Source organism: Zygosaccharomyces rouxii (assembly GCF_000026365.1).
Source record: "Zygosaccharomyces rouxii strain CBS732 chromosome B complete sequence".
Lineage (NCBI taxonomy): Eukaryota > Fungi > Ascomycota > Saccharomycetes > Saccharomycetales > Saccharomycetaceae > Zygosaccharomyces > Zygosaccharomyces rouxii.
In genome coordinates this window covers 263,341-286,545 of record NC_012991.1, presented here as the reverse complement: position 1 = coordinate 286,545, position 23,205 = coordinate 263,341, and the positions used below count along the sequence as shown (strand labels likewise).

The 23,205-nt window shown below is 39.7% G+C and overlaps 11 protein-coding genes and 1 non-coding gene across 12 annotated transcripts; 5 read left to right on the top strand and 7 right to left on the bottom strand.

The window, feature by feature from the left end:
- Positions 1-300: 300 nt before the first annotated feature.
- Positions 301-2,235, bottom strand: ZYRO0B03476g (Hsp70 family ATPase SSA3; the record flags this gene model as incomplete). Its single annotated transcript, XM_002495061.1, has 1 exon — positions 301-2,235. One exon carries the CDS (start codon positions 2,233-2,235, stop codon positions 301-303), a length of 1,935 nt encoding a protein of 644 aa, XP_002495106.1.
- A 320-nt stretch (positions 2,236-2,555) lies between these two features.
- AAR2 (U5 snRNP complex subunit AAR2) lies at positions 2,556-3,539 on the bottom strand (the record flags this gene model as incomplete). The annotated part of the gene is made up of 1 exon (XM_002495060.1): positions 2,556-3,539. The coding sequence occupies one exon, from the start codon at positions 3,537-3,539 to the stop codon at positions 2,556-2,558; it is 984 nt and encodes a 327-aa protein (XP_002495105.1).
- Positions 3,540-3,716: 177 nt separating this feature from the next.
- Positions 3,717-3,816, top strand: SNR56. The gene has a single exon (XR_002648383.1). It is a non-coding gene; the product is annotated as a snR56 (small nucleolar RNA).
- Positions 3,817-4,018: 202 nt separating this feature from the next.
- ZYRO0B03410g (40S ribosomal protein eS8) lies at positions 4,019-4,627 on the bottom strand (the record flags this gene model as incomplete). Its single annotated transcript, XM_002495059.1, has 1 exon — positions 4,019-4,627. One exon carries the CDS (start codon positions 4,625-4,627, stop codon positions 4,019-4,021), a length of 609 nt encoding a protein of 202 aa, XP_002495104.1.
- A 993-nt stretch (positions 4,628-5,620) lies between these two features.
- Positions 5,621-5,869, top strand: KTI11 (Kti11p; the record flags this gene model as incomplete). Its single annotated transcript, XM_002495058.1, has 1 exon — positions 5,621-5,869. One exon carries the CDS (start codon positions 5,621-5,623, stop codon positions 5,867-5,869), a length of 249 nt encoding a protein of 82 aa, XP_002495103.1.
- A 378-nt stretch (positions 5,870-6,247) lies between these two features.
- Positions 6,248-7,561, top strand: ZYRO0B03366g (uncharacterized protein; the record flags this gene model as incomplete). Its single annotated transcript, XM_002495057.1, has 1 exon — positions 6,248-7,561. The coding sequence occupies one exon, from the start codon at positions 6,248-6,250 to the stop codon at positions 7,559-7,561; it is 1,314 nt and encodes a 437-aa protein (XP_002495102.1).
- Positions 7,562-7,686: 125 nt separating this feature from the next.
- On the bottom strand, positions 7,687-8,439 carry UBC6 (E2 ubiquitin-conjugating protein UBC6; the record flags this gene model as incomplete). The annotated part of the gene is made up of 1 exon (XM_002495056.1): positions 7,687-8,439. One exon carries the CDS (start codon positions 8,437-8,439, stop codon positions 7,687-7,689), a length of 753 nt encoding a protein of 250 aa, XP_002495101.1.
- A 586-nt stretch (positions 8,440-9,025) lies between these two features.
- ZYRO0B03322g (ribose-phosphate diphosphokinase) lies at positions 9,026-10,003 on the top strand (the record flags this gene model as incomplete). The annotated part of the gene is made up of 1 exon (XM_002495055.1): positions 9,026-10,003. The coding sequence occupies one exon, from the start codon at positions 9,026-9,028 to the stop codon at positions 10,001-10,003; it is 978 nt and encodes a 325-aa protein (XP_002495100.1).
- Positions 10,004-10,201: 198 nt separating this feature from the next.
- UBP13 (ubiquitin-specific protease UBP13) lies at positions 10,202-12,643 on the bottom strand (the record flags this gene model as incomplete). The annotated part of the gene is made up of 1 exon (XM_002495054.1): positions 10,202-12,643. One exon carries the CDS (start codon positions 12,641-12,643, stop codon positions 10,202-10,204), a length of 2,442 nt encoding a protein of 813 aa, XP_002495099.1.
- A 906-nt stretch (positions 12,644-13,549) lies between these two features.
- SEF1 (Sef1p) lies at positions 13,550-17,269 on the bottom strand (the record flags this gene model as incomplete). The annotated part of the gene is made up of 1 exon (XM_002495053.1): positions 13,550-17,269. One exon carries the CDS (start codon positions 17,267-17,269, stop codon positions 13,550-13,552), a length of 3,720 nt encoding a protein of 1,239 aa, XP_002495098.1.
- Positions 17,270-17,681: 412 nt separating this feature from the next.
- PRX1 (thioredoxin peroxidase PRX1) lies at positions 17,682-18,446 on the bottom strand (the record flags this gene model as incomplete). Its single annotated transcript, XM_002495052.1, has 1 exon — positions 17,682-18,446. One exon carries the CDS (start codon positions 18,444-18,446, stop codon positions 17,682-17,684), a length of 765 nt encoding a protein of 254 aa, XP_002495097.1.
- Positions 18,447-19,736: 1,290 nt separating this feature from the next.
- On the top strand, positions 19,737-23,153 carry KIP1 (Kip1p; the record flags this gene model as incomplete). The annotated part of the gene is made up of 1 exon (XM_002495051.1): positions 19,737-23,153. One exon carries the CDS (start codon positions 19,737-19,739, stop codon positions 23,151-23,153), a length of 3,417 nt encoding a protein of 1,138 aa, XP_002495096.1.
- Positions 23,154-23,205: the final 52 nt, after the last annotated feature.

The following is a 23,205-nucleotide window of genomic DNA, read 5'->3' as shown; positions in this document are numbered from 1 at the left end:
GTTCTGTACTCAAAGTAATACAAAGTTCAAGTTCTGATCATATGAGTCACTTCTCGATGACATGTTGAAAAATTTGAGCATTTCGTAATGTGTGATAAGTACAAATTTCAAAACAGAACATTGAGGGATAATGATAATAATAACAATAATAATGATAATAATTAAATACAGTTTATAATAACGCTCAAAATTCCTACTAGAGTATATAACTGTTATAACAGTACTACTGAACTATAATTTATTAACAGCCATTTCATTTCATCCCAATCATTAGGTACAAGGTATTCTTAAACTCTAAATCTAATCGACTTCCTCGACGGTTGGACCTTCACCACCGGCACCAGCATCACCGCCTGGAGCAGCACCGCCGCCTGGAGCTTCAGCGCCACCAGGAGCACCACCTGCACCATAGAACTTGGACATAATTGGGTTGGCAATACCTTCCAATTCCTTTTGCTTGTCTTCGTACTCATCTTGAGATGCTGATTGGGAGGAGTCGAGCCAGTCGATGGTCTCTTTAGCAGCATTCTCAACCTTGGAAGCTTCCTCAGCACCAACCTTTTCTTTGAAGTTGGCTTCGCTAGCAGAGCCTCTTAAACTGAAGGCATACGATTCTAGTTGGTTCTTTGCTTGAACACGGTTTGCTTCCTTCTCATCATCTGCCTTGTATTTTTCAGCTTCAGACACCATCCTTTCGATATCTTCCTTGGATAATCTACCCTTATCGTTAGTGATGGTGATCTTGTTAGTCTTACCAGTACCCTTTTCATTGGCAGAAACGTTCAAGATACCGTTAGCGTCCACATCGAAGGTAACTTCGATTTGTGGAACACCTCTTGGTGCAGGAGGAATACCAGTCAACTCGAATTTACCCAACAAGTTGTTGTCTTTAGTCTTTGTTCTTTCACCCTCATACACTTGAATCAACACACCTGGTTGGTTATCAGAGTATGTAGAGAAGGTTTCAGACTTCTTTGTTGGAATAGTAGAGTTTCTAGGAATCAACTTAGTCATGATACCACCAGCGGTCTCAATACCCAATGACAATGGTGCAACATCCAATAGCAACAAGTCTTGAGTCTTGGAAGATTCGTCACCAGTCAAGATAGCAGCTTGGACAGCAGCACCGTAAGCAACGGCTTCATCTGGGTTGATAGACTTGCTTGGTTCCTTACCGTTGAAGAATCCAGTGATCAATTTTTGGATTCTTGGAATTCTAGTAGAACCACCAACAAGAACAATCTCGTGGACTTGAGACTTGTCAACCTTTGCATCCGTCAAAACCTTTTCGACTGGATCCATAGTAGATCTGAACATGTCGGCACATAATTCTTCAAATCTAGCTCTGGTCACAGAAGTGTAGAAGTCGATACCTTCGTACAAGGAATCGATTTCCACAGAAGTTTGAGTTGCAGAGGACAAAGCCCTCTTGGCTCTTTCAGCTGCGGTTCTCAATCTTCTCAAAGATCTCTGGTTACCCATCAGATCCTTCTTGTTCTTTCTCTTGAATTCGTTGGCCAAGTGGTTGACCAATCTGTTGTCGAAATCTTCACCACCCAAGTGAGTGTCACCAGCAGTGGCTTTCACTTCGAAGATACCTTCATCGATAGTCAACAAAGAAACATCGAATGTACCACCACCCAAGTCGAAGATCAAAATGTTCTGTTCTCCAACATGTTTCTTGTCCAAACCGTAAGCAATAGCGGCTGCGGTTGGTTCGTTGATGATACGCAAGACGTTCATACCAGCGATAACACCAGCATCCTTAGTAGCTTGTCTTTGAGAATCATTGAAGTATGCTGGGACAGTAACCACAGCATCCTTGACTTCACCACCCAAATAGTTTTCAGCGGTTTCCTTCATTTTACCTAGAACCATAGAAGAAATCTCTTCTGGAGTGAAGGTCTTTTCCTCACCCTTGTATTCAACCTTGATGTGTGGCTTACCATCCTTTTCAATCACTTGAAATGGGAAATGCTTAGCGTCATTCACCACTTCTGGATCTTCGAATTTTCTACCGATTAGACGCTTAGCGTCAAAAACGGTATTTCTTGGGTTGATAGCGGCTTGGTTCTTAGCAGAATCACCAATCAATCTTTCAGTATCGGTGAATGCAACATAAGATGGGGTAGTTCTGTTACCTTGATCATTGGCAATGATCTCAACACGGTCATTTTGGAAGTGTGCAACACAGGAGTATGTAGTACCCAAATCAATACCAACTGCTCTTGTCATTATTTCGTTATTATCGTGTGTTCTTGGTGTCCTTCGTGATTATCTCTAGAAACAATGGTATGGTAGACCTCGAAAGATAGTCTCATTCCACCTTTATATATTCTCATTTTCTCACCTCCCTACTTGCTCTTTCCCTAATTTTTAGCGCCCATCCCCGGTTTCTTGGAACTTCTCTGAAATTCGATGAAGGGGAAAAGAGGAACAAAAAAGAAGGGTGACAAAAAAGCCATCAATCACGTGACATAAAATTTCCTCAACGTTCTAGAAAATTCCAGAAAGAGAAGAATGTTGCTTAAACGATTTACATTAAATGATGCAAATCACTGCCTACAGTAGTAGACCCCTCCTACTACCGTTGGCTCATACTCGTCGGAGTATTGATCTGGGTCATTGGCATCTTGTCCTGCATCTTCGAGAAGATCCGGTCCTCGATTTGAAAAGGTTCTTCGAGTCAGTGACAAGTTATGGCCCTGATGAGAGTCGTTCAATACTCTAAACCACACTGATGGGTTGAGCAAAAAATCCGCATATTCTTGTTGTAAATTATCTATTTGTAGAGAAAGAATCCCATCAAAACGCCTTATGGTATCCTTATTCACACGTGAACTGAATGATATCAATTCAACAATCGAATGCCATTGCAAGCTAGAACCGTAATTACCGAATACCATAACGTTTAGAAAGGCGAATTGCAATTCGCCTAGTAAACGATCGAAATGGTTCCCATAATGCTCAGGTAATAAAACCTGGTTCAAATAATACGATTTATCCATGAAATCTTCCGCTTTATGATCCTCCCTTATGGCTTCTAAAGATTTAAATTTTATGGTATGAAAGTGAAATACCGGATCGCTATTGGGAATATCCATTGATCCTTGAGACAGAGTCCTTTGTAACATTTGGGACTCCTCTAAACTCGTCATCGAGGAATCCGCGTATGCCCTACTATCACCTGTAATCATCTGGGCTTGTTCAAGAGAAACGTAACGTGAAAGTTCTCCCCATGGTCCTTCCCTTGGATAAGTAACCATAAATTGAAGATGTGATGCCACCTCTTGTTGATATTCAATTGAAGTATTTGGAACTAGTTCGAACCTCTCACGGTATACAATTTGATACTGATTTTTGACATCAAACCAATAACCATACCTCATAGAATCATCTCCCCAATGCAAGACATGGATACCTGGTGATATATTCTTTATACCACCGAATGGCTGACCGGCTTTCAATTCAAATGTGAAATTGTCAATACCAACAACGACATCTATAGGACTATTGGATCCATATAATACGGCATTCATATTGCCGATGAGCTGAGTGGTGGGTATAACTTAGGAAAAGGGAACGTTGATAGTGATTTGAATATTTTTTCACTATTTAAATCGAGATGGTCCCTCAGTTAACTTAACTATCTAACCATCACTTGCAAACAGAACCATCAACTGTTCGTCTTGCTCAGTGGATCAATTCGATGCTGTTGTCTTGTGAATGATGAAACACTATATTTTTACAGACCTGTACTGAAAATACTTCATGCAGAAACAAATATTGCCTATAATATCTGACCCTCTACTTGTATTTCGATCTTAGACCTGTATTACGTTACTTTCTTACCTGTATCCAAAATCTACCTAGTAAGTAGCACAACTTCTCTCCTTAGATAAGTCAATCCCAAATACCACCTACCACTTTAGCATCAGAGACTTCGTAGCACAATTCACAACACGGTTAAATTACTATACGATGTTATACGATGTTATACATGCCAGACCTATCCAGCTTATTTCTTGGCGGTCAATCTTCTCAAGTAGAAGGCCAACTCTTCACCTTCCAAGATGTAACCGTCACATCTACCAGACTGTCCTGGTCTAGAAGAGATGGCGGCGTACAATCTACCAGCACCGAACTGAGAGTCAACAGCTTGTTCCACCTTGGCGGCAGAAGCTCTAGAAGCCCATTTCTTTTGAGCACTCTTAGAGGCGGGCACGACTTCTTCGTCAGTCTTTGCTTGGCCCTTCTTCTTACCTAGGGTTTGACCATAGTGAGATTCAAACCATTGCTTGAATGGAGTAGCATCGATTTGAACAATGGCAGCCTTGGTCAAAGTGTTGGTTCTCACCAGTTCGTTGTTGGATGGATGGTAGGCAACACCCACAATTCTGGTCTTCTTGGAAACACCTTCAGAAGCCCATGAGAAGTTACCAGTTTCAATTCTTAGAGCTCTGAATTTCTTGTTACCACCTCTAACTCTGACGGTATGAATTCTCTTGGCACCAATCTTAGTGTTTGCTGATTGACGACCCAACTCAAACTTCCGCTTCTTTCTGAATTGAGCACGCTTGGCACCGGTAGCGGATCTTTTGTGACGAGAATCACGAGAAATACCCATATTTGGTTCTATTCAAAGATTCTTGTTAGTACTCTATTCCCAATATTCCCAAGTTTTAAATAATATCCAAATTAAACATACGTTTTGTCCTGGTGAGTCCTAGTTTGCCTTAAGATTTAAGTGAACTGTAAACTCTCTCGGTATGCTCTTCACTTGCGTATTTTCTTCAACTCAGCGCGATGGGCTTCCGGAGCTGCGTGGGGGGAGTCTGAGTGAGTCGGTGAATCCGTGAGTCCGTCCTGCGTGGACGGACAGGTGGAGCTCCCTCTGCCTACGGTAGAGGGAGACGAGCCCAGGTCCGGGAGAGAGGTTGGATACAGACAGAGAGTCTGTCCCCGCTACACCGTCGGACAGAGGATTCTAGCGGGAAGGCTTCCACCGGCCTGTCTCCTTCGAAAATTTCCAGATTTTCTATACCGACGCACACAAACCGAGCGTTGAAATTCTGAAAAATACTTTTTCAAGTAGATGAATGGGTGGAAAAGAAGGGTATGGGTGGACAGTCACTTGAAAATTGGGAATATGGTACCAAAGCACGTATGGACAGATGAGTACGCATTGTGTAGCTGAATATGTGAGAAATACATCCTGAAGACTAATCGCGTGACGTGACTCTTATGTAGCCGCTGTTGCAAAATCTATACGAGCTAAGCTATCTTGGGATCCGTATTCAAGAGAACTATTTACATTCTTCACTATGTCTGCTTTTTTCCTCTACAACAACCTTTGTAACTTCATTTCGCTATAACGCTGCTATTAGGCGTAAAAACTCAGAAAAAAAAGTTACACTTACGAGACAGGCACTTTAGAATTGATTGGGATTATCCACAAGTCTATATTTCAAACCTAATGCCGTCTTGTCTATCTTTCTTTCCCTCTGCTCATCGATTTTTTTTCCAATGACGTTACGAAATTTGAAAAACTTAAGCTCATCGCATCTCTACAAATAGACTTCTACATAATACCAAGAACAATAAGAAATCCAGGTAGAAAATGTCGACCTACGATCAGATTGAGATTGAAGATATGACCTTCGATTTGGAGACTCGTATGTTCTCTTACCCATGTCCCTGTGGTGATCGTTTCCAAGTATACATCGATGATATGTTCGATGGTGAGAACATTGCAGTCTGCCCCAGCTGTTCTTTAATGATTGAAGTCATATTTGAGAAGGAAGATCTGCAAGAGTATTACGAAGAAGCTGGTGCTCAACCGCCAGAACCAATCGCAGTGGCAGCATAATCGTTTTGTTGCATAATTTAAAAGTTTGATCTTTAGGAGTTGTTTTTTTAACATGGAGATATGTAGTAGTATTAACAGTTGGTATGTCTGTATAAGTACAAGTTTATAGCAGTTAAATGCTGTTTGGGAGAAATTTGATATGAAAGTTAATGCAATATGACTGATTTAACGCAGCTTTAAATCCATTTCGAATAGCTTGAATCGAAGTTGCTTCAATATGTTTGATGCGCTTTTTAACATAGCATGTTTCCCAATTGATTCAACTCCCGCAGATTGACAAACATTGTTGAACAAACACTGGTTGTCAAAAATACATAAACGAAGAGGATTTTAAACAATCGAATCCATTTGGGCACTGCTGGTAGCACCAATACCAAGATGAACTCTCCTAGAGCTATGGCCCAGGCACTGGCCCAAACTGATCCCAAGCTAGAGGAAAGAAACCATGATCCAAAGATGGAGGAACCTGAAGCTCCCCCCAGAGAAATTAAAACTGATGAAGTTAAATTGAAAAGAGTGGCAAGACCTATAAGACATGTTAAGCATATTCCGTTAAAATCCTTAATTTTCTACTCTAAACGTGGTCCTTTAGAATTCTCATATGATGGTAAAATTAAGCTACCAGTTCCTAAGAACAAGTTAGTAGTTGAAGTTCATTATGCTGGCTTGAATCCAGTGGATATGAAAATTAAAAACGGCTATCAAACCGGAATTTATGGTGCTGCAGGTTTAGGTAGAGAATTTAGCGGTGTCATTACTCATGTGGGGGAAAATATTCAATCAGAATGGAACGAAGGTGACGAAGTATATGGTATCCTTTTCCATCCTCATCAAGCCGTTGGAACTTTACAAACGTCTATCCTAGTGGATCCTCGCACTGACCCTATTATGCTAAAACCTCTAAGTCTATCGATGAAAGAAGCATCTGGTGCATTGTACACTTTGGGAACAGCCTATAACATTCTGGATAAACTACAAAGAAAAGGTTCTCTGCAGCAAAATTCTAATATTTGTATTATTGGTGGTACTACTTCTGTAGGAATGGCTGCCATCCAACTATTAAAGAAACATTATAATGTATCCACTTTGTTAACAGTGGTAACTAGAGGTAATGGACGTTCTGTGTTAAAGAAGAAATTTCCATCAATTGCGGAAGAAATTGTTTTTATCAACTATTTGACCTGTCGTGGTAAAATCAGCGGTCCTATAAAGCAAATGATAGAAGCTGGCCAAATTACGGATTATGATGATGAAACTAATGAAGAGCATACCATTAAATATGATCAGGGAAAATACGATATTATCTTAGATTTTGTGGGCGGTTATGATGTTTTGGCCCATTCAAACTCATTGATTCATAAAGGTGGATACTATGTAACTACCGTTGGTGATTATGTCGCCAATTATAAGGAGGACGTTTACAATTCTGTGGATAACCCTAGCGCCAATATGAGAAAAGCATTTGGGTCCGTGCTCTGGCTTTACAACTATATGCATTTCCAATTCGACCCGTCAGTTTCCGCTTCCAAGAAGAGCAATTGGATGGGTAAGTGTAATGAATTGTTGGAAAGGAAGACCATCAAAGTTATCATTGACAAGACTTACGATTGGAAGAAACATACGGAAGCCATCTCATACATGAACACCCAGCGTGCCCAGGGTAAGATCATTCTGAAGGTAGAGAAGTTTTAACGAATTACACATACATTTCTTTTTATTTTACTGTTAAAGTATAATAATTTCATTTCATCGCTTGTTCTATATAATTTAGAAAGGAAAATGGGTATGATTGATAATGATTGAGCCTGCCCAGAGTATTATTTCATAGAGATCCCCAGTAGAAATAGTAAAAATGCCAAACCAATGTAAATCATCGATGATGACCCAGACTCCGAACCATTTTCCTTTTTACGACCGCCGATTTCACCCAGCGCTTGTTCTGCACGTATTCTATCTTCAGGATCTGAAATCTCCTCTACAGAAATTGCCTTCTCCTTGGCGGCGGCTGCAAGTGCGTCTGGTTGATTTTGACTCGAGGCTTCCTCTTGGGCTGCCCCACTGGCTCTTCTTCTTGCCAACTCTTTTATATTCTCTTCTACGATATCTGGGAAAACCAATTTAAATCTCAGATTGGAGTAAGTGTTGTACTCCATAGATCTTTTACAGAACACCTTTTTCTGTTGTTCGGTAGTGGTAATCGATCCTGTAGTACCTTCCTCGCTTGTCATGAAACTTAGTAATCCATTCAAAATGGTAGATACGGACCAACCTGGATTCCAAGTAGTTGGGTGATAATCACTCATGGATAGACATAAACGTGTGTTCTCTTGAAAACGTCCACTCGGCGTAACCATACGAATAGCAGGTGGCTGGAAAGGATAATCGGAGGGGAAAGTTAATGTACCGTGGTATTGCCCATTTTCGTAAGGTGTTCCAGGAGGTCCAGTAATAATATAGTGCCAGTCCAAAATGTTCGATTCATTTGGACGTGCCATGATATATGGTGGAGGATCCTCGGTCATGGCTTTGAACTCCTTGGCTAATCTTTTCTGTGCTTGTCTCGTTGCCATTGTAAAATCTCACTCAATAACCCTATTTAAATCAAACAAATTCACACTAGCGGCTTGTACCCGGTCTAAATAGCTCTAGTACAGCGTTTAGGACGCTTCTAGGGTTCTTCTTAACCTTGTTTAGGAGCTTTAGTTAATTGTTAAACGGTGTTCAGTACTTGATCTTTGTCTTTCCTCATCGGGGCTTCCCTCAAATTAAATGAATATAGGCACAAACACCAACAAAACACTTTAGACTAAAACAGACCCCAGGAGACTAACAAAGCAAACGACGGCGGCTAAAATTGTATATGAGGCTCTATGAGAGTGTATTACTACTACTACCATAATATCAAATCCAATCACACGTGACCACATGTCACATGACAAATGATCACGTGTAATCAAATTTTCCAATATGGCGATAAAAGTTTAAGTGCAATCTCATCTCATCAAGTCTTATTTCACTATAAGAGTGAAGAACCTCGAATTATTGTTGAAATTTCTATTTTAGAAGGTTCTTTAAGCCATCAGGATTTGGATCGATTGATTCTTCTCAGTTTCCTTCCCACAAGAAGCTGCTTTCTCCCAGTATTTCCCAATTTTAATGTCTTCAGAAGTAGAAGAAATGTCTGCAAACAGTATCAAATTGCTGGCTGGTAATTCCCATCCAGAGTTGGCGGAAGCCATTTCCAGAAGATTGGGCATTCAACTGTCAAAAGTAGGTGTTTATCAGTATTCTAACAAAGAAACTTCGGTAACTATCGGTGAAAGTATCAGAGATGAGGACGTTTACATCATACAAACAGGAACCGGTCAGCAAGAGATCAATGATTTTTTAATGGAATTACTTATAATGATCCACGCATGTAAAGTGGCATCAGTAAGAAGAGTGACTGCAGTGATCCCCAATTTCCCCTATGCAAGACAAGATAAAAAAGATAAATCAAGAGCACCTATAACGGCGAAATTGGTTGCCAACCTTCTACAAACTGCAGGCTGTGATCATGTTATTACAATGGATCTGCATGCTTCACAGATTCAAGGGTTTTTCCGCATCCCAGTGGATAATCTTTATGCAGAACCTTCAATTTTGAACTACATTAAAACAAAGACCGATTTGAAAAATGCGATCCTAGTGTCACCAGATGCAGGTGGTGCCAAAAGAGTAGCCGCTCTAGCGGATAAACTGGATTTGTATTTTGCATTGATTCACAAGGAAAGACAAAAGGCGAACGAAGTTTCTAGGATGGTTTTGGTCGGTGACGTGAAAGGTAAATCTTGTCTACTGATCGATGACATGGCTGATACTTGCGGAACCTTAGTGAAAGCCACCAGCACACTCATGGATCATGGTGCTAAAGAAGTCATTGCCATCGTGAGTCACGGTATTTTTTCTGGTGATGCTAGAGAGAAGCTAAAGAATTCAAGATTATCGAGGATCGTTTCTACAAATACCGTTCCAGTAGATCTAGATTCGGACATTTATGATCAAATAGACATTAGCCCAACCTTAGCAGAAGCTATTAGAAGGTTGCACAACGGTGAATCCGTGTCCTACTTATTTGCCAATGCTCCTGTGTAAGATGGCCTATTTCAACTGGGCTTTTATCTAAAGGCACGAACGAAATGAATTAATATTGAGTAAAAAAAAAAAAGGGGAAAAAAAAAAAATAAAACTTTAGTTTAAGCGTTGTCTAATCACTTTTTTCCTTGCTTTTCTACTTTCTTTTCGTTAGTTTTACCGTAATATCACCGTTTTAAGTCGTGTCGAAGTCCTTACCTAACTTTTCATAAAGTTAAAGAGTCTAGATTTTGGCCTTGCAGTTTTAACTGAAGTAGTCGAAGCCTCGCGTTCTACGTGGGGGACCGCAGGAGGTGCCATTGGAGGTTCCTTAGTGGTAGCTTCAACCGCCGGATTTGTCTCGGACATGGATGTTGTCTTTGAAGAATTGGCCCTCAACCATTCGTCATATTTTAACAATTTCTCAATATTTTCATCGTAGTGCTTCTTGCTATCTAACCCTGTTGAAGTATTTTCGAGGTAGAAGGGCAATTCTCTATAGAATAAAACGTACGCCGTCGTCAAAGTACTCGAGTCGCCCACAAAATCTAGCACCGTCTTTTCACTAACTGATTCAACCGTTTCATCATCAAATAATAACCAGCCAAAATTGTCATTTTTACAGAGAGAAACGTAGTGACCATGCTGCGGTCCTCCACCCATATGAACAACGATACCGGATAGTTCGTACTTTTTGCAAACAGAATTGGAATAAGTCGAACAAACGTCCAGCGTCAAAGGATAATGAACTTTGTTGAAAAGTTTTATGTTAGAATTCTTCGTTTCGGAATATTTGAATCTCTTCAAATGAAGGGCTAAAGTATGTGGTAGTTGTTTCAAACCAACGCTTCTTTCCGCTTCTTGCAGCCCACAACACACATTACAATAGAATTTATTGGGACCAGATAACATTTCACGTTGGTCAAAATTTTGCAGAAGTGCCTGGATGTCAGTTTCAGAATCATCTGGTACTTCGATAGGAAAATCTAGAAATGGCTCGTCTCTTGATGTAATATTATCACAAGTAAAACATTTCACTCTATTGGTTAATGTACCTTGGAATATATCCTTGATGAAATTGAGACTATGTTCTTCGTCATCTTTACCACTTTTTGCACCGTTGTTCAGATAATCGCTTAACTCGTTCAAAAGAAAGTTTAGGAATTCATGAGCATCCTGATGCATGGTAGTATTGAAAAGCACATTTTCTTTCTTTAAAATATCCACAAACTTGATTGGAGACACGACACCTGTCAATGCCAGATTTTCCGTAATACACTCAAAGATGTCTTTGAGACCAGTGTAAAGATTGGATTCTCCGGATTCGTGCAAAAGATGATCAACATTAAGCACGGGTCCTTTTATGAGAGCCGCCTTTTTCCTCTGCTCTGTGGATAAAGGATTGTTGTGAGAACTATGATGTTGCTGCAAATGCTGTGAATGTTGAGATTGCCGAGATTGTGGTCGTTGTAGAGTGAGTTTAGCAGTATGCGCTGTAGATGATGATAAATCATGACTTTCGACCGTGGAATGCTTCTCTATATCCGATCCACCTGTTTTATGGTTAGATGCGGCTGTTGGATGAAGTTCTGCAGGGCCATGGCTACTGAGATCATCATTCCTCCCCACAATAACTTTCTGGGTATTCTCATGTATTTTTTCATTACACGAGTTTGCAGAAGTAAGGGTAGCATGAACTGGTTGAGTTCCAGCAATTACTATATTTGGTACATTGGTATCTTTAGTCGAACCGTTCGTACCTTCATTGGGACGACTGGGTTTAGCTGATGGCTGATGACCATTTGATGGAGGTGGTTTATCACCTTCGATGTAAGGCTTATTGGAATTCTGATAATTACTGGAAGCAGATCTACTCTTGCTGTTAACAGTACTAGAATTTGTATCATCCTGATCATTACTCTCGTGATTGTTACCAATCTCCACACTCTTAATATTATTAGCACTTGTCGCCTGCGTATGTTCGTTTGTCACTGGATTATGATGTCCATTATTTGAACCTTCACTATCTCTCTTTGTATTCACGGCGTTGCCACTAACACCATTATTATTATTGTTGTTCGGACGATGATCAAAACTTGCTTCATTAAAAAATCTTGGTTTCCTCCCAGGCATATCAACCTTACGTTTACGCCTTGTATTAGAATTTCTTTCTGGATGTTGTAGCATTTGAATTCTAAATTCTGTCATATTGTAAAGACATTGTAAAACAGAGTTACAATAACAAGTATTACCAAAATTTTCAAAACCGAAGACTTTATTAGATCCATCACCATAGGGCATATTTTCAGTAGACGTAGTGAAGAGAATAGGTGGATCCATATCCATTACAGTTTCAATTGAAGTACTCAATAGACTGGGTAAAGTCTCATTGCCAGAATGGGTATCTCCAGGAGGAGGTCTCTCAGCAGCTGGTGATTGAAGTTTATTTGAATGTCCTGGAGATGTTACCATATTCCTATCTTTAGTCCTTATCGGCGTAGGTTTAGGAATTGGTTTAGATTCTGGGGACATCCTCGGTGTATGATAGGGAGTTTGACTTTGGTTATTCGAAACGTCAACATTATTACTAACACCAGACTGTTGAGATGAATTAGAGTCTTCCTTCGATTTCTTTTTCACTGAGAACCACCTTTTCAACATCCTTATTCAAGTCTTTGGGGGGGAGGGATGAAGGTGAAAGAGGATAGAGGGTTAACCAAATTATCTATGAAAAGAAAACCAACAATAGCGACGTACCGGTAGCGTATAATTTTGCCAATTGAATACTTGTATTGGCAGCAAGAATGAGATTTCTTTTAACTATGTCAGATTAAGTAGTTAATTTTGGGTTACCTTCTTGAATCAGTTCAGGCGACGCGGGTGCATCTAACAATCACACGTGACCGGTGGAATACAGTATTAATACAGATGAATGTAGTAATATTCGAAGTTAAGGCTGCCGAATTAACCCAACAGTGGTTACCATTTGAAAATTCATCTCCGGGAATGTGCTACTTTCTTTTTGCTCGAGAAAAATCGGTATTGATGTCATACGTCTGAGTCTGTTAAATGGATGTGTTGAATATATATGATCTTAGAAGACATGTATGATGGCCATTGGCGTACAGTCTGTCCCCTCCCGATGGTAGATATACTGAACAAGCTGGAGGTTTAGCGGGAGTGAGTACTGGAACACCGATGATGAATCAGTTATATATGCATGATTAAGAGGCAGTTAAGCAGACATCTTCAAGGTGCTTGTAAAAATAGTAGGTCCTAGGTAACTACTCAACTATAAGCATCAACAGTTGTTTCCTCACTGTTCGTGTCAGTGAACGATTATGAACAACTACCATTTAAACGTATCAAATTAAACTATTTCATATTAAGATCATACAGTGTTTTGATATATCGAAAAAACCAAAAAAAAAATAAAAAAAATGGAAGAATAAAGACAGTATAATTCGTTAAAAGTTCAACGGGAGATTGATTTCATCGGCATCATCATTATTATAATCATTATTAATATTATTAATGTTATTATTGTTATTTTTGTTATTATTAGTGCTAAAATTTTTGCTCCATGTCCATGTCAAACCAACCAAGAAAATCGTCATTACTTGAGTTTCCCTCGAGCCACCCAGTGCTCTGTTGCTGAAAAAATGTATCTAGCTCGGAAAGTTGATTAATCGGATTCCTTCCTATACCGTTTAGTTCGACCGGAACATTAGACATACCATTTACATTAACAGTTCCATGGGTATTGGTATTGGTATTGGGATTGGGATTGGGATTGGTAGTGGGATTCGGATTAGTGGTAGATGCTGGCACTGGCTGATTTCCATTTAAAAAAAGGTTTAAATTAGGATAACTATCCAAATTTACCTTGGTACCGGCATTTCTGTCACCTCCAGAGCTATTATTAGTCAAGATAGTATTAGAATTAGTATCAGTAGAATCCTTTTCTTGTACCGGAGCCAAGGATCTGCTCAATGAGGATGGGAATGAACTATTGTGGATGTTGAATAGAGAGTTGGCATTACCTGGCCTTTGGTAAATGAAACTTGATGGTACTGTGGAGCCTGCTGAATGGGGTACGGCCATTGGTGATGGCGCGGCACTTGCCTCTCCTCCTGTTGGTTGTACCGGAGTACTATTAGATCTTTGCATGTTGGATTCATTCAAATATGTCGGCATGGTTTGTATACCAGATCCATTGATGCCGGCATTTCTTCTCACAGCTTTATAAACTAGGGGAGTCTCCAAACCCAAAGATTGTGTCAGGGGATCTGCAAAATTGGAAGAACCATTGCCCATCATTGGTTGCGTTGATGGACCATTTTCAGTGACAGCCGCAGTCGATCCATTAACAGGGTTAGCATTAGCTCCACTTCCCGAGACGTATTCCAAATTCACACTACCAGTTTCATCCAACATGGAAAGTGGGATACCGTTAATTTCCAAGATAGAACCATCCGAATTTCTCCTTTTCTCTGCCAAGTTCTTAGCATTGTTTAAAGCGGTCTCCGTGGGGACAAGCGTACTCACTGCGGTTCCACGAGGCGTCGTTTGAATGACGGTTTCAAAGTCTTCCTTTGAAATGTGGTTGTAGAATGGCAATGGATACAGCCTTCTATTGAATGCCGCAAATGGTGGATCATCGCCAAGAGCTTTACGTTTAGCGGAAGCTTTCTTCAAAGCATCTTCATTGTATTGAGGGTCCATCTCTCTTCTTCTCGCTTCATGAACACACCACACTAAATCGTAAAAAAGTGAACCTGTTAAATGTGACCTCATACGTGAAATAATCCCTTCTTCTTCAACAAAAACAGTCGGATGCGTAATTAAAACGAAATTCAATTTTTCCAAAACGCTTGCAGTTCTAGATATGTCATTTTCCACCCCAGTTGCCCATGCATTTAATTGATTTCTAAACAATCTATGCACCGTAACGATAGACTGCCTCGCGGAATCCAAATATTTTTCAGAAAGTAATGGCGTTAATTGCAACTTGAACAGGATCAATGCAGCATACGAAGCACTTTGTCTAATATAGATTGGTAATTCAATCAATTGTTGTTTCTCTAAAAGTTTCACCAATAGCGTTACAAGCTTGATAGCACATAAATAGGCTTCGGTCACGTATTGGCTTTGGTCTGTAGTCGGTGTTCCAGGCAAAAATGCAAAACAGCAAACCATCAGTTTCACGTACAAGTAGTAGATACAAACCGCGCTATCTCGTCCAAAATTCAGGGTCCTATCCAACCTTTCCAATTCTCTCTCTAAATTTCCCAGTAAGGTGGCACGATCTCTTGGTTCCATAAGACCATCGGGACTCACTACACTGGATCCCATCACTTTGCACAATTTGGCTTGAAAATGTGCCAAACAAATTAACCTACGGAAGTTCTGAGGTAGCTTAGTCTTTTTATTGTTGTCACTTGTTTTATTATGTTTATTGTCATAATTATCGTTAATCTTTAAATTATCATTACCACTTTGGAATTCGTTGTCATTAAATGTGTTCGTTTCTTCTTTCACTTGAGATGGCGACTCGTACTCTTCAGCACCCATTCGGGCATCTTCCACCAGATAGTCTGTTTGCGAGGTTGGCGGTAAACCCAAGACACTTGCCCAACAAAGTTCGGCAAAGAATATACCTAACCAGGTTCTTGTTCTCCATTTTTCAGCGTCAGGCATAGAAGTTTGAGTTCTGGTAAATTCAGAAATAAACTCACCTCTGTGCAACCCCAGTTGATATGAAAGACTCTTTGCCAATCCAACAAATCTGTAAGAACAATCATCTAAAACTTTTTGGTTTGGTAAGGGCCAAATGCAAAGGATTAAAAGGGCCTGAGTAATATATGTCGACCTAGGAGTACGAATCCAGCACGTTTCAATGGCTAATTGTTTAATTAGTGCAGCCAATTGGATGTACATAGAGGGCTCTGGATCGGATAAGCATGCTGTAAGCATAACAGTCCAGAACAAAAGCTGCGATTGTGAATACAACTCAGTTTCATTGTTAGTGCACATGATAGGGAAATGTGGTAAATATCGTGTCACAAATATTTCATGAAGTTCATTTGCCTTTTCAATGGAAATTCTTACATCTCCTATGACGAATTCATCAATTCCAGCATGAGGGGAAGGCAAAAGTGGGATAGCATTAGTAGTAGCTACTACAGGTGACTTTTTGCCATATGCATCATTATCACCTTCACTGTTATGGTTAGTGCCATTCTTATCACAATTATCATTATCATCATTACAATTAGTATCGTTACCATTAGTATTTTTATCGCTTTCTATCGATAACGGCACGTCATCCTGGCTGTTAGCAGTACTCCCAGTATCATGTCTTTTCGATCCACTATAAGAGTTTGTCATTGGTGACATAGACGGACTTGCCCTCTGAGAACCTGGTGTGTTGGTATTATGGTGAATATTACTATTATCATTATTACTTGGTGAATCCGTCCCCGTGATATTGCGGTTTCTTTGTAGCGCCATTTGCAAAACTAACGGAATATCTTTTTTGTAAATGTTACCGGTTCCATTATTTACATTTCCATTTTCATCTTTCGTATCTTTTTGCAACAAATGTGGCTTACTAGCGCCCAGGTACGTTTGTACAGACACTTTATCATGTTGTGGAGTCGTTCTTAGGGGTCTTTGTTGTAATTTCTGTGCAGGTTGAGTATTGGATAATTCATTAGCTTTAGTAACATCAATTGCCTTTAGGGTATTGATTAATTCTTGGCCCATACTGCTCTGCTGTAAGGCCCTTGCGATTAAACTCTCATTTCTAGTGAGGTATTCAATTTTTAATTTTAATTCATCAACATCTCGGCGTAAATTTTGTAACTGGGATCCCTTCTTTGGTCTGAACTGTGGATCGATCTGACAATTTAATCCCATCCTTTCGCATCGTAAACATGGTGCCGGAAAGTTGTCACTAGCATTGCATTTAATTTTATGTTGTCTGCAATGCGTACACGAAGTTACAGGTCTATGACCAGTAGAACTTTGGTTACCATTAGTATTGTAGTGATGAATAGATAAACCTGGCGGGTTATTCAAATATGATGATGTATTTGGCGTAGGAGTAGGTGTACTGTTATTACTATTAGTTGTGACTGGGAAAGGGACTTCTTCAGATTTACATCTTTGTAATTTTTTAGCTCCTTCTGAGAGTGGAACTGTTTGGTCATGGGATGTTGATCTTTTTAAAGGCAACTTTTCTAATTGTCTCTCTTCCCCCTTGACTTGTGGTGAATAGTTCATGATTCGTTATAATACTGTTATATGGAAGAACCTTGGACTGATAACAAAGAAGAGAAAAAAAGGGTCAAAGAAAAAAAAAAAAAAGGAAGAGGCTAAAGGAAATGTGGCCATGCACAGTCCTCAAATGATCGGCAACGAGTATGTCTATCAAAAAAAATTGTATCCTTCTCGAACCGATATTCTTTCCTCCAAAACTTATACTGCTCTTTTCTATGTGTAGAAGTTGAAGTTTAAATGCTCGAAGCTCATCGCATCACATCACCTTACTCTTGAGAAGAAAAAAAAAAGTTCGTAGATGACGACGCCAACAGTAATACCGAGAGTAACAGTAATAGTAATAGTCAATACTATTATAAGTTATACAGAATATTCATACGACCTTTTTACGAGTAGAAAACTAGGGACACTAGACTTAGGCCTTGGTGAAACGCAAGTATGGCTTCACGGTTTCGAACTTGCCGAATTTCTTTTCAGCTTCAGCATCGGAGACACTTGGTGGAATGATAACGTCTTGACCTTCTTGCCAGTCGATTGGAGTTACAACGCCCTTAGCATCGGTCTTTTGTAAAGCATCCACAACTCTTAGCACTTCAGCGGAGTTTCTACCGACGGATGGAGGGTAAGTGAAGGAGATTCTCAATTTCTTGGATGGATCAATCACAAACACGGATCTGATGGTTGAGACTGGACCCTTGCCCAAGTTCTTGAAACCCTCTTCGTCAACCATATTGTACAAGAAGGCAACTTCTTTGTTTTCATCTGCAATCACTGGGAAACCGAATTTGTTCAATTTAGAGATTTCTTCGATATCCTTAATCCATTCGTTGTGAGATGGGACACCCTCTACTGATAGACCAACCAATTTAACATTTCTCTTATCGAATTCTGGCTTCAACTTGGAGAATGCGCCCAATTCAGTGGTACAGACTGGGGTGAAATCAGCAGGATGGGAAAAAAAGACACCCCAGGAATCACCTAGGTAATCATAGAAGTTAATTTTACCGAAAGTGGTATTAGCATCAAAGTTTGGAACGGTGGAACCAATTCTCAATCTTGGTTGGTCCTCCTGTCTGAAAGAGCTAGTGTATCTGACGGAAGTTCTTAGAGGTAGAGTAAATGCCGGAGCAAATGACTTGAATGCAGCCTTTTGAGTTTGAAACAATGTACGAGTCAACATTTTGAAATTATACCTGGATAATGTACTGTAGTTCAATTTCTGTCAAACGGGATATACCTGTTATTATTTACTTGTTATCCTTTTATAATATCTCATAGATGTGCTTTTTTTTTCCACTAAAGTCCCGAAGGGTCATTGAAAGCCCAGCCATTCCACACTGTGACTCCTGATCACGTTACTATAAGGGAGGGAAGGGATGGAGGGCCAACTGTTGTAGCTAGAGGGATCTTATGGGGCAGGGAGATCTTGATTAAATTAATATAAGTTGTATGGGCCCAATCTGCCCCTGTGTTGGTACGTTAAGGGAAGCTCGACCATTGTTTACCCTAAAGGAGGGTAATAGTTTCATTTTGCTTACGTAGTTGTAGACACCACACTTGTCTGTAATTTAGCTCCAGGGTTTAGTACCAGACGGTAAAGTTGTTGCCCTGGATTTATCAAAATTAAATGGGAGAATGTGTCTTGCTGTAAAGATTGTTGAAGTTTTCTTTATCTCTGTTATCTTATCGAGAGTTTCATGCTCCTGATTCAGCAAGTTCTTCGGACCACAATATGCACGTAGAAGCATGTCAGATACAACTAGATATAGCGTTGTTCCAAAATGGCGTCATGCACTTTGATGACGTTTTAAGGGTCTCCCCCGCCTAGTGTCGGAGTTTTTCAATGCCAAGAGAAATATATTGTAGAATACAAGAGGTCGAGAGCTACACATGGAAATCAATGCTTTGTAGAAATGACAAACAGGACAGAATTCGGTACCTGTCCCTGTAACGGTGTCTCTCTCTACCTTTCACATTTTATTTTCGAACCCTATTTCTCGGAACATGGCCAAATTCTTAAAATGAAATTTCAGCTACAAGATGTTAATTGAACTATGGCATTTTGTGAAAACAACTGAAATATCTCAGCATGCATGAGAAACGTCTCAGTCACTCCTAGTGTGCATCTAGGCATACCATGCCATCCAACCTTTATAATACGTTGCCTATCTTTCTCGCTAAACATGCTAGAAAAGACACGACAGAAGCCAGCAAAGAGCCGCAGGAAGATATATGCACCCATTAAAGCAGCTCCAGAATTCAAATATGATGCTGCTGCTTTTCAGAATCCTGGACTCAGTCCTTGAATATTCCAGATCTTTACTCACAAAGCTTATTATCATCACTGAACACGAAGATATTAGCGGCTGTCCCTTCGCGTAAACAAACTCGAAAACATATACAAAGGAAAAACACAAAGGACAGAGGGTTCAGTAACAAGAAGAAAGCCAGCCGATAAGAAATCTCAGAAATGCTGGATCAGGGTTCTGGAAGCTCATGGAAAGACACAGGTAATGGGAAGGGACTTTCACGACCTTCTTCAGGTCATTTATCCTCACCCATATCATCTGAACCACATCAGCGGCACCAAATCGGATCCAATATAAAAGTATACGTGAGGTGTAGGTCTAGAAACCAGAGAGAAATAGATGAGAAGAGTAGTGTTGTAGTATCAACTATGGGACGTAAGGGGAAAAGTGTCATACTATCGAATCCATCAAGCCCCCTTTCACATCCGAAGAAGACATATATGTTTGATGAAGTGTTTGGTGCTGATAGCGACCAGGAATCAATCTTCACAGAAGTGGCTAAAAATTACATCCAAGAAATGCTAGAAGGTTATAACTGTACCGTTTTCGCATATGGACAAACGGGTACTGGTAAGACTTATACCATGTCAGGAGATATGAGCATTTGGGGGGATTTAGATTCCCAAGATAAAATTTTATTGGGTGAACATGCTGGGATAATACCGCGAGTTCTTGTTAATTTGTTTAAACAATTGTCAAAAGAAACTACAGAGCATTCTGTCAAAATCTCGTTCCTCGAATTGTACAACGAAAGATTAAAGGATTTATTAGCAGATAACGATAGTGATGAAGACAACATTAGAATATTTGATAACAACAATTCCAACGCTCATGGTGCTAGCAATGGTATGAGTCAGGTTAAAATGAACAAATCCAAGGTAAGAGCACCAACGTTATCAGGAGCTACCGTTTCTTCTTCAGCGAGTAATAGTTCAACCTCTTCCTCCTCCTCATCATCTTCAATAACAGTCAAAGGTATGGAGGAAAGGTATATCAAATCAGCTTACGAAGGCTTACAACTGTTGACTAAGGGATCTTTGAAAAGAAAAGTAGCGGCTACCAAATGCAACGATCTGTCTTCCAGATCACATACTATTTTCACTATTGTAACACATGTCGCTAGAACGGATCCAGTTAGTGGAGAACAATACGTGAAAATTGGTAAATTGAATTTAGTGGATTTGGCCGGAAGTGAGAACATAAATAGATCAGGTGCCGAAAATATGAGGGCTCAAGAGGCAGGTTTAATCAACAAGTCACTTTTGACACTAGGAAGAGTAATTAATGCATTGGTGGAACACTCCTCTCATATTCCCTACAGAGGTTCTAAATTGACACGGCTTTTACAAGATTCACTGGGCGGCAAAACCAAGACGTGTATTATCGCAACGATTTCACCGGCTCGAATATCAATGGATGAGACTGTAAGCACGCTAGAGTATGCGACAAGGGCAAAATCCATTAAAAACACTCCTCAAGTAAACCAATCCTTGTCAAAAGATTCATGCATCATGGAATATATTTATGAGATAGAACGGTTGAGACAAGAGTTGAAGGCATCACGACAGAGAGAGGGTATGTATATTACGCAAGAGCAGTATGATCTTTATGAGAGCAATAGTTTATTGGTAGAGGAACAAAAAGTGGTCATACAAAATATGGGGGAACAGATTAAAAGATTCAAGGAGAAATATGTGGAACAAACAAAATTAAGCAAAGAAGCACATAGACAATTCCAAGAGTCTCAAAAGGTCTGCGATACACTAAGGATTCAAAAGAAATTTATGCTAGAGACATTCGAAAAGTATCACACAACTTGTAAAGAACATGCAGCCCAGATTGATCAAATCCATTCAGACAATATATCATTGATAGAATCGCTCAGGGTAGAGCGTAACGAAATGTCTACAAGCGCGCTTGATAATGCTGGATTAATTTCTAAGATACTGACAACCATAGCAGAGCGTTCGGAACAATTGACCAGCTTGAAAGCAGATTTAGAAGTACGAATATCTGATTTCGAGCGTTTTTCTTCCAGCATGCTCTTAGATTTTGAAAGAAATGCCCTTTCAAGAATCAATCATTCTAGGGATGACCTATTATCTCTTGAGATTACAGACTCTCTCGAACAAATCCAGGCAATGCATAATTCTTTGAATGTTACTCTACAAAATATTCGTAAACCTTGGAAGAAAGAAACTGAAGCCATTTACTATACACATAAGAACATCATAGAAAATTGCGGAAATCAACTATATGAATACGTTGAAAAGCTAGAGAACTCGTTGGAGACAATTTGGAATCAGCTAAAAAAAACATCTATATCAGAGATGGGTGAATTGAGAAGATATGGTGACCAATACACTGACGACGCTCTGGCTCTAGTGCATAAAGAAAGAGAACGCCTTCAATTTTTGGAAAACGAGCTATTGAAAAAATCACAGGCTTTGAAAGAGTCAAATGAACAATTGGAATCTTTACAATCTTATTTCAAACACCATTTAATCAAAGAAAGGGATGAGATTTTACAAGAGACGTTCAAGGCTCTGAGGAACTCTGAGAGGCGTCACAAGAGTTTGGATGACCAAATGTTTGAAAAATCATCCGTCGTGTTGGCAAGAACCAAGGAGCAGATGCATACCGAGTACCTCTCAGGTGTTGGCGGTATAAACAGACAAAGCTCTGACTCTTTAACCTCTATCGATAAATCACTACAATCGTTCAAAAAGGAATATGCCTTATTGGGTCAGCAAAAAACAGAGAAATTGGATCAACTTGTGAAATATCGTTCCGTAAAACACTCCTTCCAGGAATTTTTGGATAAATTATCCAAATATTGCAATGAAAGATCTTCCAGAAACCTGTTGCAATTGCTGAAAAATCTCAATTCTCAAATATCATGGGGAGCAGAATCTCTGGGTAACGAAGTGAAAAGTATTGTTAGTGAAACTCGCCAAAAAATCCAAAGGAGCGTAGAACGAGACGAGTCCCAACTAAAGGCGGCACTACTAAATTTGGAGAATTTATCCAACTACATAAGTGATGTGTGCAGGGAAGAAGCACCACAACACTTCAAAGAGCAAGCAAACATACTTTCTTCTCATTGTAATAATGTGAATTCGGTAATATCTGGACTTGATGGAACTAATGAGTATCTTTCAGAAGTGAATAAGCCCAAGATCAAAATTGATGTGGACAACAAAATAACAAGAGAATTACCGCAGTTAGAGAGCCCCGGCGATTATAACGTTTACAGGAACAACAATGATCTTCCAAAAGGTGAAACTTGGCAGAATGAGGACCCATTGACCCAAAATTTGGTTTACAGTCCCAGTACTCCAATGCCCGTTCCTGACCAACCTCTACCAAAAGTATTGGTACCCAAGAGTATCAATTCCAGTGCCAAAAGATCACACACTTTACCAATAGAAAACAAGAAAAATCTCACCGTAGGCGGTTTTGGTCCAAATAATTTAAAAAGGAGATTTACTTTAGAACCTCCAAATAGGAATGACAAGGAAAATATAGGCGATAGTCGAACTGGTAAGAAAATTTGTAACAGTAGGAATGAGATTTGATAATGCAATCATTATGTAAGAGCATATATATAAATCTTAATTAGAATAACGT